This window comes from Oryctolagus cuniculus, chromosome 20 (genome assembly GCF_051225735.1).
Source record: "Oryctolagus cuniculus isolate XC-2025 breed Fujian yellow rabbit chromosome 20, ASM5122573v1, whole genome shotgun sequence".
NCBI lineage: Eukaryota > Metazoa > Chordata > Mammalia > Lagomorpha > Leporidae > Oryctolagus > Oryctolagus cuniculus.
In genome coordinates this window covers 40,670,982-40,683,700 of record NC_142886.1, presented here as the reverse complement: position 1 = coordinate 40,683,700, position 12,719 = coordinate 40,670,982, and the positions used below count along the sequence as shown (strand labels likewise).

The 12,719-nt window shown below is 54.0% G+C and overlaps 1 protein-coding gene and 1 long non-coding RNA gene across 20 annotated transcripts in view; one reads left to right on the top strand and one right to left on the bottom strand.

The window, feature by feature from the left end:
- TTC7B (tetratricopeptide repeat domain 7B) overlaps positions 1–12,719 on the top strand; it is a 245,535-nt gene that overhangs the window by 182,014 nt on the left and 50,802 nt on the right. For 9 of the 19 annotated variants that reach the window (XM_089322087.1, XM_089322083.1, XM_051826141.3 and 6 more), the window contains 3 exons: positions 5,860–5,957; positions 10,112–10,276; positions 12,401–12,451. In XM_089322087.1, coding sequence (XP_089178213.1) covers positions 5,860–5,957; positions 10,112–10,276; positions 12,401–12,451 — 314 coding nt within the window. The other 10 variants (XM_089322086.1, XM_051826143.3, XM_089322099.1 and 7 more) reach the window with 5 other exon arrangements.
- Positions 2,085–5,977, bottom strand: LOC149120148 (uncharacterized). The gene is made up of 2 exons (XR_016226471.1): positions 5,842–5,977; positions 2,085–4,848 (listed from the first exon to the last, which is right to left on the bottom strand). It is a non-coding gene; the product is annotated as an uncharacterized LOC149120148 (long non-coding RNA).

Here is a 12,719-nt window from a genome sequence, read left to right as displayed (position 1 = left end):
TTCAAGGGTTTCTTCTAAGAGTCAGTATCATTTAAATGAAAAGACAAGATTCCACCCTTTTCTAAAAGTACACACAAAAACCAGAAAGTGCCTGTATTCTCTTCCCCCCAGCCCCGAGGCCCCCCGTGCTGGCCTGTCAAGTGCGCCGGGACAGGGGTCCTCCTTCCTCCCAGCCTCAAGGTGGGGCCCATTCCTCTGCCTGTCCCCCCTTCAGAGAACAGAAACCCATCAGCGCCGCGGCTGCTGCCAGCTCTCCCTCCGCTCTCCACACCTCTCCCACCTCCCCACGTTCCCTCCCACTTAGCAACCAAGAATATTGAATGTGAGGAGAAAAAAATAGCAGAATTGGGAAGCTTTTTAAAAATACCTAACCAAATGCCTGGGCTGTCGGTCCTTCCTCCGTTTCCTGAAGGAGCTTTCAGGGCCAGCACCGGCAGGAACCCGGCCCCAGGCCCTGGGGGAGGTGGGACGGAGGTGCCCCCCAGCCAGGGGCAGTGATGGAGCAGCACCTTGGTAAGGAGCTGCCTGGTGGTCTCTGTAAACTGTATTTTCTCTGGGATATAAATAAATGTTTCCCCCACCGCCCTTACCATTGTACAAATTTAGACATCCCCTCCTGTCTGCTGGGGTAAGCAGTGACCCTGGCGACAGAATACAGCCTCAAGGAGGAAGGGCGGTGGGCTCAGGGGCCCCAGGTGGGGGCGTCTGTGGGTGCCGCACCTGCAGCGTACTCTCAGGCCACACCGGGCTCTAGAAGAGGATGGAATGGCAGGAACAAGCGTCACGCCCAACAATAAAGCAAAAAAGGAACAGAACGCATTTTGGCAGGAGGCGGTTGGTTTCTACCCGGATTAGTCCCCTGCCAACTTCCTGGCTCCGGGTGCCCTTTTTCTGAGCATGCTCGGTTGTGGTGGGACCTTTGCTCCACCTGCCAGCATCTCCCAGTCTCCCCCACCCCCTTCCCAATCCGTCCTCATCTGCATAGGCCTCCAGGGCAGGAAGACAGCAAGGCCAGAGGCCGGGAGGAAGTCGTGGGCAGCACCAGGCAGCTGGTGACCAGACTGAGGTCAGCCCCTAGCTGCAGTGTCCCCGGCAGCTGATTCCCTCGTCTTTATTTCTGCTTGAAGGAAAAACCAGGCTGTGAGCTGGTGGCTGAGCTGAGCCTTGGGAGGCTTGCGGCTGGCGTTCCACCTGCACTTGGAGAAGGCTGGCCTCGCTGTGAGCAGAGCGGTGGGCGGCGCTCTCTAGAGTGCGCATTTGGCGAGGTGTTTGTCATTTCAGAAGCCTGGATTGTATTTCCCTAGGTCTGCAGTCTTGCTCGCACTGAGGACAGAGATCTGCCTCATGTGAGAAGCAGCAGGCTCCCTCCGTTCTTGCGCCACTCAGGACAGTGTGAGCTCCCACCAGAGCCTCCCCAGCAGGCCCCTGGGCTGCAGCGTCTCGGCAAGGCACGCTAACAGCCACGCTGATCGAAAGTTCCCCGTGCCAGCCTGTCCTCGGCCATCTGAGCGTGACCTCTGGTCCCTGGCAAGGGAGCCACTGCTCTTTCCATTTTGTAGAAAGGGAAAGTGAAGCCAGAGGCGGCTAAATCACTCGCCTGAGTTTTCCCAGTGAAATATGTAAAGGAGCAGTGATTCAAGCCCAGTTCTGTCTCACATCAAAGCTTCTTCCGTGACAGCACGGGGCTCTCTCCCGCCGACGGCCAGGTTCTTTGCCGTCCTTTTTGTTTTTTATTTTTAACCATGTCTCTCCCCCTCTTGTCACTGCTACTTGAACCATCCCCATAATCAGCCACAGGTTGTTGACGTGACCAACTGACGGGGAGAAGGTTTCTTCTTTCTAAGTCCTATTTTAATCACTCACCAGCACATTGCGTTGAAAGTTCACTCAGCATGCGCACACGCACATGCACACTTCCTCTGCTCTAAGCTCAGTTGGAAGTTGGAGACCCCATTTCATACTAACAGACACCAGTGTTTTCGTGGCGCGTCTCTTTATAAAGCATGTTCTCATTTCTTCTCAAAAGTGTCTCCACATTACTGGCAAATGTCATGTTATACCCATTTTTCTGATGAGAAAATTGAGGCTTGGAGCTATTAGGAACCTCCATTGCTTTTTTTCTTTAAATTCATGAGGCAGAGAGGCAGACAAAAAGAGCTCCCATCAGCTCCAGTGCCTGGGAGAAAGGGAGTGGTAAAGGTGAGAGACTAGAAGCCAGCTAGGAGCCAGGGACTCAGTCTGGATCTCCCAGGTGGGTGGCAGAGACCCAGCTACTTGAGCTATCACCTGCTGCCTCCCAGGACCTGCAGTGGCCGGAGACCAGAGTGGAGAACAGGACCGGGATCCACCCAGGGCACACCAGTGTGGGATCCAGGCATCCGCATCAGCATCTGAACTGCTAGGCTGAGTGTCTGCCTCACCTTGCTCCTTACAAACCAGGCCGGGGAGGCCTGGAGAGAAGCAGGAGTGCCTGTCCCACCTGCCCGCTCTGGTTCCCACCCAGGGCCCCTCTGAGCCGACGCTCGGTGTGTGCCATTGTTCCAACATTCCCGGAGCTGGAAAGGGGCAGAGCTGTGACCAGAACTCGGGTTCTGGCTCTAGTTGACCACTGCCTGCTGCCTCTTCTCAACCTCGGTGTGGCTCTAGAAGACGGGATTTCCAAGGAAGGCTCCCATTTCCAGGGCAGCTTCCACCTTCGTTATCGTTTGCTCCGAGTCTTCTGCTCTCATAGGCCACAGAGTTCCCAGGTGTGGACACTTGCACACGTCTGGACCTGCAGCATCTGGACCATGGATCAGGGTCTTTCCAGTGTCCTCCTCCCAACCCCTCTGCTAGCACCCTGCCCGGGAATGGTTCTCTCCCTTCCTGCCCTCCGCTGAGCAGTGCCCCTGGCAGACAGAGGAGAGGTGAGGGAATGGGTGTCCCAGAGCAGAAAGGGAGGCAACCTTAAAACTCACACGAGGGAGGCCTGCTGGGGGGAAGAGTTACAGAGACTCAGGCTGGCCCAGGCTGGCCCAGGCTGGCCCCTGGCCCTCCTGCCACACTCCGTGGGTTAAGACCCTGCACCATGAACGTGAAGAAGTAACAATTGCTTGAAGCATCCAGAAAAGTTCTCAATCAGTCATAAACCCTGATTATTTTTAGAGAGAAAGCATTCAGTGTGGAAACAAAGCCTATCCATTCTGAGTGGTTCATTGTTGCTTGCGCACTGTTTTCAGAAGGAAGGGAGGAAGACAAACTAATGAACGTAACCCAGGGTAGCGTCTCAGCCAGCGGAGGGCAAATAGATCCTATGTCACTGTAAGTGGGTGAGGCTCACGCATTAAGAGCATTGGTTTAGGCCGGCGCCGTGGCTCACTAGGCTAATCCTCCACCTAGCAGCGCCGGCACACCGGGTTCTAGTCCCGGTCGGGGCGCCGGATTCTGTCCCGGTTGCCCCTCTTCCAGGCCAGCTCTCTGCTGTGGCCAGGGAGTGCAGTGGAGGATGGCCCAGATGCTTGGGCCCTGCACCCCATGGGAGACCAGGAAAAGCACCTGGCTCCTGCCATCGGATCAGCGCGGTGCGCCGGCCGCAGCGCGCCGGCCGCGGCGGCCATTGGAGGGTGAACCAACGGCAAAGGAAGACCTTTCTCTCTGTCTCTCTCTCTCACTGTCCACTCTGCCTGTCAAAAAAAAAAAAAAAAAAAAGAGCATTGGTTTAGTTGGGGTTTGTTTTGTTATTATTTATTTGAAAGGCAAAGTGACAAAAAGAGAGGGAGAGACCGAGAGAAATATCTTCTGTCTGCTGATTCACTCCTCAAATGGCCACAACAGCTGAGGCCTGGCAAACCAGGCAGGAGGTGCCAGGAGCCAGGAACTCCATCCTGATCCCCCTCCCAGAGGGAGGGTCCCGAGTACTTGGGCCATCCTCCAGCCTCTTCCCAGATGCGTTAGCAGGAGGATGGACTGGAAGTAGAATATGCAGGATCCCAAGTGGTGGCTTCGCCTGCTGTGCCGCAACGCCGGTCCCAGGGTTTCCGACCTTTGGAGTAGATGGTCCTTAATTCACCCCCCACACCTCCTACAGTTGTGTCATATGGCCAGGAGTCAGCCAGCCATGGGTTGTCGGGGCTGTACTGACAGAGACCCCTGCAGTGGCCAGGAGTTGTGACTCTTCACAACACTCCATCTGCAGACAGTCCTAATCCTCAGAGGGCGAGGCAGCAACAGAGGCACAGGGAAAGTGGCCTTTGCCCAAGTGTCCCACTTGTTAGTGACAGGTTAGGATGAGAGACCAGAGGCCCACCAGGCTTCCAGGACCCTGGTTTCTGGGTCCTTCCCAAAGCCTCACGCACGGCGGCCACGCCTGTGCCCTGAAACCGGATGTGGCGGGCAGCCTGGCTCTGTCCGCCAGATCTTCCTCTGCAAAACCACTGCTCGTTGTACACCCCGTGATTCACGGCACTGAAGGTGTCACTGTGCTGCCAGGCAGAGCCCGCGCAAGACTCCCAGGTGGGGAACCATGGCAGTATTCAGATAATTAACTCTTGGTAACAACCACAGTGAAGAGGCTGCACGGACAGGCCGAGGCTCGAGAGCGTCCGTTATCCTGACTGATGAAAATGTGCGTGTACTTGAATGGTTTTTCCTGCTCAGAGACACTTACTGTTTCTCAGTAGTGGAAATAATTGCTAAAGCAGCCCCCAGAAGCACGTGTGTGGGGTGACGTCACAAGCGTAGGCTGACAAGGCCTCTGTGCCGAAGGAGGCCCGAGTTTCCTGAGGTTCCTCCAACCGCCTTGCTGGAGTGGAGATGGCAGCCATGCTGAGTTCCGTGCCAGATCTTGTTTGTACCCCTTTCAAGCAGCAGCTGCAAGGAGGAAGGAAATGGGGTACTTTTATTGTAAAACCTGAACTTCTTCACAACACGAAAAATCACTTGTAGCACCCCCCTCCCCCCAGGACTCAGAGAAACGCATTAAAGACTCCAACATCCAGGAACGAGTGGGGATCGTTTTAGAGCTGCTATGGCAGAATGTCATAATAGAAGGGGGAAAAGCAAGAGTTAAAAAAAAAGAGCAAGAATAAAAAAGGAAGTCTGCCCGCCTGTTTCCTTCCCAGGGAGGCCTGATGTGGTCTCTGTGTGGCATTGCCAAGTGGATGGTGCCAAGCATGGCAGGGAGGCGCAGGCTGGAGAGGGGGCCTCCGGGAAGGTGGGCCGTGCAGGAAGCCAGTGGCAGTGACGGTCTGGGGCTGGCACCCAAGTCTGCTCTGTTCTCTCCAAGTCCATCCGTGTCCCCTCGGGCCAGCTTCTCCAGCTGGGGAACACCAGACAGGATGGTGGCTCCCGTGCCGCCCTGTACTACACCTCCCTCAACCATGAAATGGAGTAACGTGCCAAAGGCTGGCTCTGGGGACCCAAACGAGGTTGTCACTGTGATGGCCCATTTCAAAATAGGGGCCTTAGAACCATCTGGAAAGCGTTGAAAAATGCAGCCTGCCCCAGCAACGCTGGTGGATGCAATGTGAAGCAGGCTGCCCGCCTGGGTGACTGGCAGAGGCTGCCTCACAGACAGCCTGGAGGACTGTCGGGGCTCCCTGGGTTCTAAGCCTTCCCCAACACAGAAAGCCAGCCCATGAGAACCTGGCTTCAAGTTTTCATCCTTGTATCTTAAGACTGGGGCAAGGGCCTGTGAGTGCGGCATGGCGGAAGGGACGTTGGTGATGTGGGCAGGAAGCAGGACGCCTCCTGAGCAGGACAGGAGGAGAGGCACTGAGGGCCGTCCCAGGGCGCGTGCCCTGCACTGGGGGAGCTGCTCTGCTGCCTCTCCGTCCCTCCCTCCCTGCCTGCCCGGGGTCTGACCGGAGCTGTGTTTTGCAGTGATTCGGGACGAGGGAGCAGCCTCTTGGATCGGACCATCGCAGACAGACGGCAGCTGAACACCATCACTTTGCCAGACTTCAGCGATCCCGAGACAGGTGAGAATCCGAGGCACAGGGCCAGGTGGTGACCAGCAGAGTGCCATGGGGCTGCCAGGCTCGGGGCTGGGAGAGTTCCTTACGCCGCTAGGTTAGACGCTCGGTCGAGGTGCGCTTTCTGCAGTCTCTTTCTGCAGTGGGGGAAGTGATACTGTTTGCCCCACACGGCTCTCTGAAATCTGTTCTCCCCTGGCCCTGAGAGCCTAGAGATTCAAGTGAAGATCAGACGGTTCCGTCCCCGTCAGGTTCCCTTCGGCTTTTCCGTGTCTCCTCCACTCTAAGTTTCGGTTTCTAATCAAGGTTTCAATTTCTAATCAGCTGCATGTGAACACACACACACACACACACACACGCACACACGCCAAGCAGGAAAACCCCATAGGGTGGCGGCAGGCTCTGCGCTGCCAGTTCTACTGTCCCCACGTTGAAGCCCAGGCACCTGCTGACTCCGAGCGAACATTCACCATGCCGGCTGCTAGCGACGACCCGCGGGACTCGGCAGACCCACACACCACGTTGAACTTCACTCTGAGTCTTAAAGATAATTCTAGAGCCTCCTGGGGCGCCTGCTCTTGTTGCTCGCTCTCCTCCCTCAGGAGACCCTGTAGGTTGGCGGGCTGGCCGGCTTCATGAAAAGAGCCCCAACCCCAACGTCCTTTTCCAATCCCGAGCCACGTGCTGTCCTCTGACAGAGCCCTTCCAAGGCACGCTGAGAGCAGCCCTGAGCCAGGCCTCACCTGCACCTGTGCCCTGGACACCTGTCCCCAGGTGGGAAGGGAGGACTCAGCCCAGCTGCCCTCACACCTGCCCACCTAGCACCCTTGCATTCCTGCACTAGGCCCCCTTGCACCAAATTCAAAGTCCACTTGAGAAATCTGATCCAAGGGCCCCAGGGCCGCTAAGTCAAGCAATTGTTGGATATTAGAACTGGAGCAAATGGTCAGTTAGAGCAGTTTAACCTGGCTGGCAGCCATTGCTCTAAATGCAGAGTGACCAAATCACCTTACCCCCAGAGGCCTGAGCCCTGGATTGGTCAGCAGGCACTGGTGGGCTTAGCCTGCAGACGAGGCAGAGCCCTGGCTGGTGCGGCACAGTGAAACTGCCTCGGGGGCCCAGTCCTGAGAGAGGGCCCTGCCGGGAACGGAGGGTCGGGCTGCTGGCACCGGGCACTGCAAGGTGAGGCCAGCGCGGGGAGAAGAGCAGGAGGTGAACCGCGTTCTGGCCCGGGCAGGGATTTGCGCTGATCCAGAACGGTTGCCGCAGCTGCCCCGCCGCCTCCTCACGCCCTGTGTGGACAGGTGTGCTGAGTCCTGACCCCCTTTCCTTCCAGCTGGCCCGGCATTAATTTCCCTAGAGGTCTCTCCCTCCATCACATGGCAAACAGCAAGTGGCAAAAAATAAAGGAGGCCCTTGCTATTCTGTGGCCCCTTGGAACATTTTTCCTGGCACCCCCAGGAGCCGTGCAGGCCAGGTGTGACTGGGTTCTGCCCAGCCCTCCCCCCCCTCTTTGCCCACTGGCATAGAGGCAGCCATGCTCTGGGGAGATGGGAGAGGTGCCCACGCACTCCCCCAGGGAGTCTGGCCTGCTGGTTCCTGTGCCCTTCATGAACAACAGGGGAAAGCCACAGCCTTGCAGGCCCGGCCAGGCCATTTGCTGTTACTGTAGAACACACAGGAATCCTCCCGATGCCTTCCACCGGCCTCGCTCCCAGGGCTGTGAACGGGGCAGGGAGACAGACGACGAAGGCCAAGTTCTAGGCCTTCCTGACTGCAGGTGATTTGTAAACGAGGGTGGAACGTGCTGAAATGGCTGTGTAAGTCAGAGACTCGAAAAGTAGGCAGGCCTGCCCTAGACGGCGCAGTTTTGTGTAACCGAGGGCGGCGCCTCTCTCACTCACACAGCTATGTGGACGGCTGCCTATGAGCCACCCACGGAGTTTATTTCCCTCATCTTGATTTCTTTGCAAGAGGAAGTACATTTATGTAATTTACCAGCCGAGACTCTTAACTTCAGACGGGGCCCTAGAGAAGTTGGGCTCCCGTCACGGACCCTCCGTCCGGACGGACCCTCCGTCCTGACGTTCCCTGGTGGTGACCATGCTCGTTGGCTTCCTGTTCCCTGTCCCCGGTCTTCGCAGCATTTGGCATTCTCCCTGCCCCTTCCGTAAGCAGGCACACGTGACAGACGCTGTCCAGCACCAGACCCCGCTCACTGAGGGTGCCTCCCCATCTGTCCCTGGAGAATGTTCCATGACCCCCATATTGCACACTCCAGGTTCCTTCCCATCCGGCGAGGTCTCAGCCACTTTCCTCTCCTTTGTCATGCTTCCAGCTCACGTGGTACCGAAGGGCAGTGGCTAATTTTGAATATCCAACACTGCTCATTCCGAAAAGCAACTGAGCTGTAGAGACCAGAACAGGAACCTTCTCCAAGGTCAGCCTGGTCCTGAATCAAACACAAGTGACCTGAGATTGGAGTCCGTCTGGGAGACCCCAGCCCTGGCAGGGGCAGCGTGTCCATAGCCCTGGTCCAGGCCACGCCCCGTGTTTCACTGCATTTCTAAATCCCCTCCGCAGGGCACCGGCATCTGAGGGCAAAGCCAGACAGTGTCAGCATCAGGAAGGGTCATGGCCAAAGCGAGGTGAAATCCACTCTCATGTTCCTGCCAGCTCTGGGCCCCTGGGCCCAGAATCCCCTGTTGTGTGGACCCCTTTGTGAGGCCACAGGCCCCCTGGGAGCAGTTCTGGGTTTCCCCAGAACTAAGTTTATTTCCTCTTATTTGTTATTTCTGGAGAATTTTCACACATGCCAGAATAAAGGGGCTCACGCGGTAAATTCCTGCTACCCGGCCACACTCCAACAAGCAGCGCCCTGTTCTGTCCTGCTCTCCTGTCGTGTGACTTGGCTTTTGCAGGATATTTTACTGCAAATCCAAGACATCACGTTCTGCTTGTTAAAGTTTCAGGGTCTGTGTCTAATAGATAAGGATTTCTTTTAAGACTTACTTTATTACGAATTTTTAGATTGTACCATTATCATGCACCCTGAGGTCCACAGCTCAGGTCCCATGTTCCCGACTCTGGAAGAGGCTGACTAACTGGAATATGGCTTCCCACCTCTGAAGCTGTCCCCATGCAGACCTGTGCGGTGACACGAAGCAGCAGCCACGTCCGCAGCTTGGGACCCGCCAAGTCCGCTGCGGCCAGCAGAGTGGGATTCTGCTTCATTAATTAGACGGATGTGTCACGCTGAAAAAGCCCCCCTTTGCTGAGCATGACTTCCCTTCTGATGTCACCTCTGGCTTCACTTCCCACCCCCACCTCTGCCATTCTCAAAGCCCCAGCCGGTGAGAAAGAGGAATCGAGTGGAGTGACAGTCTACTTTGAAGCTGTGAGTCATTGTCTTTGATTTGGAATAAGTTAGTAGTTCCTTAAATAGAGGATGAAAAAAATTTTTTTCTTCCTTTTGCCTTCAAAACAGGATGTAGGGTAAGGGGATTTGTCTTTAGTCATTGGTAGGTATTACTGGACAGCCACCAAGAGCAGGGCAGTTGTTCTCACTTGCAAGGTTGACCCATTGTATTTGGGAAGGGGTCTCACCGGAGCTGTGGTGGTCTTCACTGTTGCCAGGTGTGCAGGGGACAGCACCAGCTTCCTTTACAAAGTACCCAGCCAGCACCCCCAGTGTAGACCCCTGGGAAAGCCTAGCACCCCATCACTCTCACTGCACCTTGGATCACCTTGGTTCATATGAGTGCTTCTCACAAAAAACAAATCCATGGAAATTCACATCCTAACGCTCTCCAGCTAAAAGGCAAATAGTGTTCTCTAGAATGTTCTGGGTATTGTAGGTTAAGGATACATTACTTCAGTGGATCACCCTGCTGAATCTGTGCCCAGGTGAATCTGAGTTATTTTTATTCCATGGTGTTATTGCAGAACAGTTAAATAACCAGCAGAAAAACAAATTTGTTTTCTTCGAAAAGCACTTGTATTTTCATGTAGAAGAATGATTGTGTATTACATGACCTCATTTTCTTTGCAGCTTTATGTGAGTATATTAAAAGCTCATTGATTTTTTTCTTTATGTTTCTAAAGGTTTTTTTTTTTTTTTGCTTTTACCTTTTTTTTTTCTCTCTCTCTTGCTTTTTTAGTGTCAGATTCCTCCTCCTCCTCCTCTTCTCTCTCAAGAACCGAGTCTTCCCTCCACCTGTTTGTGTCTTCTCATCTTCATTCTCATCCCAAACCCGACACCTTTGTGTGGCCCCCTGCAGCTCATGCAGTCAGTGACTCTGGTCCCCGCCGGGAGCCCTCTCTCTGTAAACATGGTTTTTCCTTTTTTGTTCGACCTGCTTCATGCCTGATGTTTTGTTTGCTGATAATCTTCCTAACTGATAAGCTGGACTGGAAACTCCAACAAACTCCTTAGAGAGAAAACCTTGCAAACTGGAAAACACCGAAGCTGTTTGGGGCAGAGGGAAACCTGAGAGTCCCCGCCCCCTGCTGGGAGCAGCGCCACCAGGGGCTTCTCTGCTTCCCTGGAGTTGATGTAAACACATAGAAGTTAATCCCATTGACATTTAGAAATCACAATGTCACCCTAAACATTTCTAGGTTTCCATTTAGACGTTCATTCAAAAATTGATTTTAATTTAGAAATTAATCTATGTCAACCAGCCTATAGTAGTCCAGGCTGTAATCTGGAGATAAGGACTGTGTGTCTTTTACATGTGTAGTTGGCAAACTTTACTGTGCATCTAAAGCACTTGAGAAGTTCTGGAAGTCACCGCTGCCCAACCCATAATCCCACTGGCCTGGGTGGAGCCCCGGGGTCGGGATTTGCACCCTGACCCCCGTGATCCCAGCGCCCCTGGGTCTTGGGTCGCGTTCTGTGACAGAGTGCTTGCACTGTTTTCCATTTGCAAGGAAGGGAGTTGTAGAGCTTGTTATGAAACAGTGTGGGGAAATTGGACAGCATTTTAGTCTAATCTTGCTTTTAAATAATACGGAAATTTTGAAAGTCTGCTTTAGCGAGCTCTAGGACCTGTCAATTAAAAAAAAAAAAAAGATCCCTGTATTAAAATGCAAGCCTGGTTGGTAAGTCCTTAAATGGGACCTAAATGAGCCTCACCGGGCAAGTCCATCCTGATTCCCTTTCCCTCATTTATTTAATGTTCAATTTGCTGCCAGCACTGCCGGAAAATCTGCCCTCTGTGATTTGTAAGGGCTCGTCTTGTTCCAATGCTCAGTTACGTGCCACACAGAAGCTCCTAGGGGGAAGGGAGCTACAGGGAGCTCCTTCCTCCCAGGTGCTCATCCTCAGGTGGCAGCCGCTGCCCTGAACACACCCACAAAGTGGGCGGAAGTGGGGCTGTCACTCAAACAAACCATACCAAGAAACACACCAACCCCGCCTCTCCGCTTGTTACAGGATCCAAACGCTGCTTTGAAGGCAACCCCCAGCTTCACACAGTGTCCTTTTTAGTTTGCTTCTTAAAAATAGGCCTGTTCCCTCAATGCAGTGCCCAGGGGCTATTGGCAGCTTTGTTTTTTACAGAACAATTGATTTTTCCATTGACTTCTGCTGCGCTCATTGTATTCCAACGGCCTCTTACAGTTGTGGCGTGGCACTGGGTCTTTTCTGTTGCTTCCTGGCGGGCCCTGTGTTCCTTCAAACCTCTGAAGATGGGAGTCCCGGCTCTCCCAGTGAGGCACTGGGGATTGGTTGCTTTAGTAAGTGGGTGTGGCCAGGAGCACCCGTGGGCCATCTGCCGGATGCAGCCCGTGCATCCCCAGCAGAGCTGACTGCTTATTTAGGAAGCTGTGATTCACCTGCCTCCCCTCGGTGAGTGCCTAACCAGTAACCAGGTATCTTCAAGAAGCCCGAGCACCCAAGAATCCCTTCTCTTTTGCTATAGATTGCACAGTAGTTGGAGAGGGAGCAGACATCTGACAAACACAGAATTTCCTGGTTTAAATTGCAGCGAATTTGAACCCCAGACCTTCCACCAAGACAAGCAGATCTCCAAGGCCTGCTGCCCCGGCCCTCCCAACTGCTGGGATCCTGATGAGGGTTAACGTGTGGAAGGATCTGAAACCTGCCGGCTGGATTATTTTTTCCCTTCCCTTTGGAATTTCCTGCTCTGGGAACAAAACACGTTACACAGATTGGCTGGCTCCTGTGTGCTGGGTGAATGCTGGCGTGTGGAGGGGAATGCCCAGTCGGCCTTCCTTTGGTTTAGGAAAAAAAAAAAAAAGAAAGAAAGAAAACCATTGTTAGTGGGAAAATGTCGGTCATTCTTGAAGTGAAGCCTGAGTCCTGACAGCCAGACTTAACAGTTGGAAGGTTATTAGAACTCTGTTTGCTTTCCTTAGCCTTGACTTTGATTTCCCAAATGTTTTGTTTCTCGGTTTTAATTTTTGGTTTGATTTGTTGTTCCAAGGCAGCTCACCAGAAGCATACTTTCATGGTTTTCCCTCCCTCTTTTCAGTTAGTAAGTAGCTTGCCGACTCGTTCACCCTTCCGAGCTCCCCAGAAGCACACTGCCCTCCACCGTGGAATGTGCACTGTGGTTGTTGAGTGTTGGGGATGCTGAGATGGTGTGGACGTCCCGCTGCCGCCTGCCTGCCCACTCCCGCCCGCTCCGCCTCCTGGGGCCCGGCTTTCCTGAGATTCCAATGCATTCTGCCACAGCTGGGGTTCCATTGCCGAGGAGGGAGGCAGTACTGGTCCAGGGAGGACTACAGCAAAGGCAGTGTACC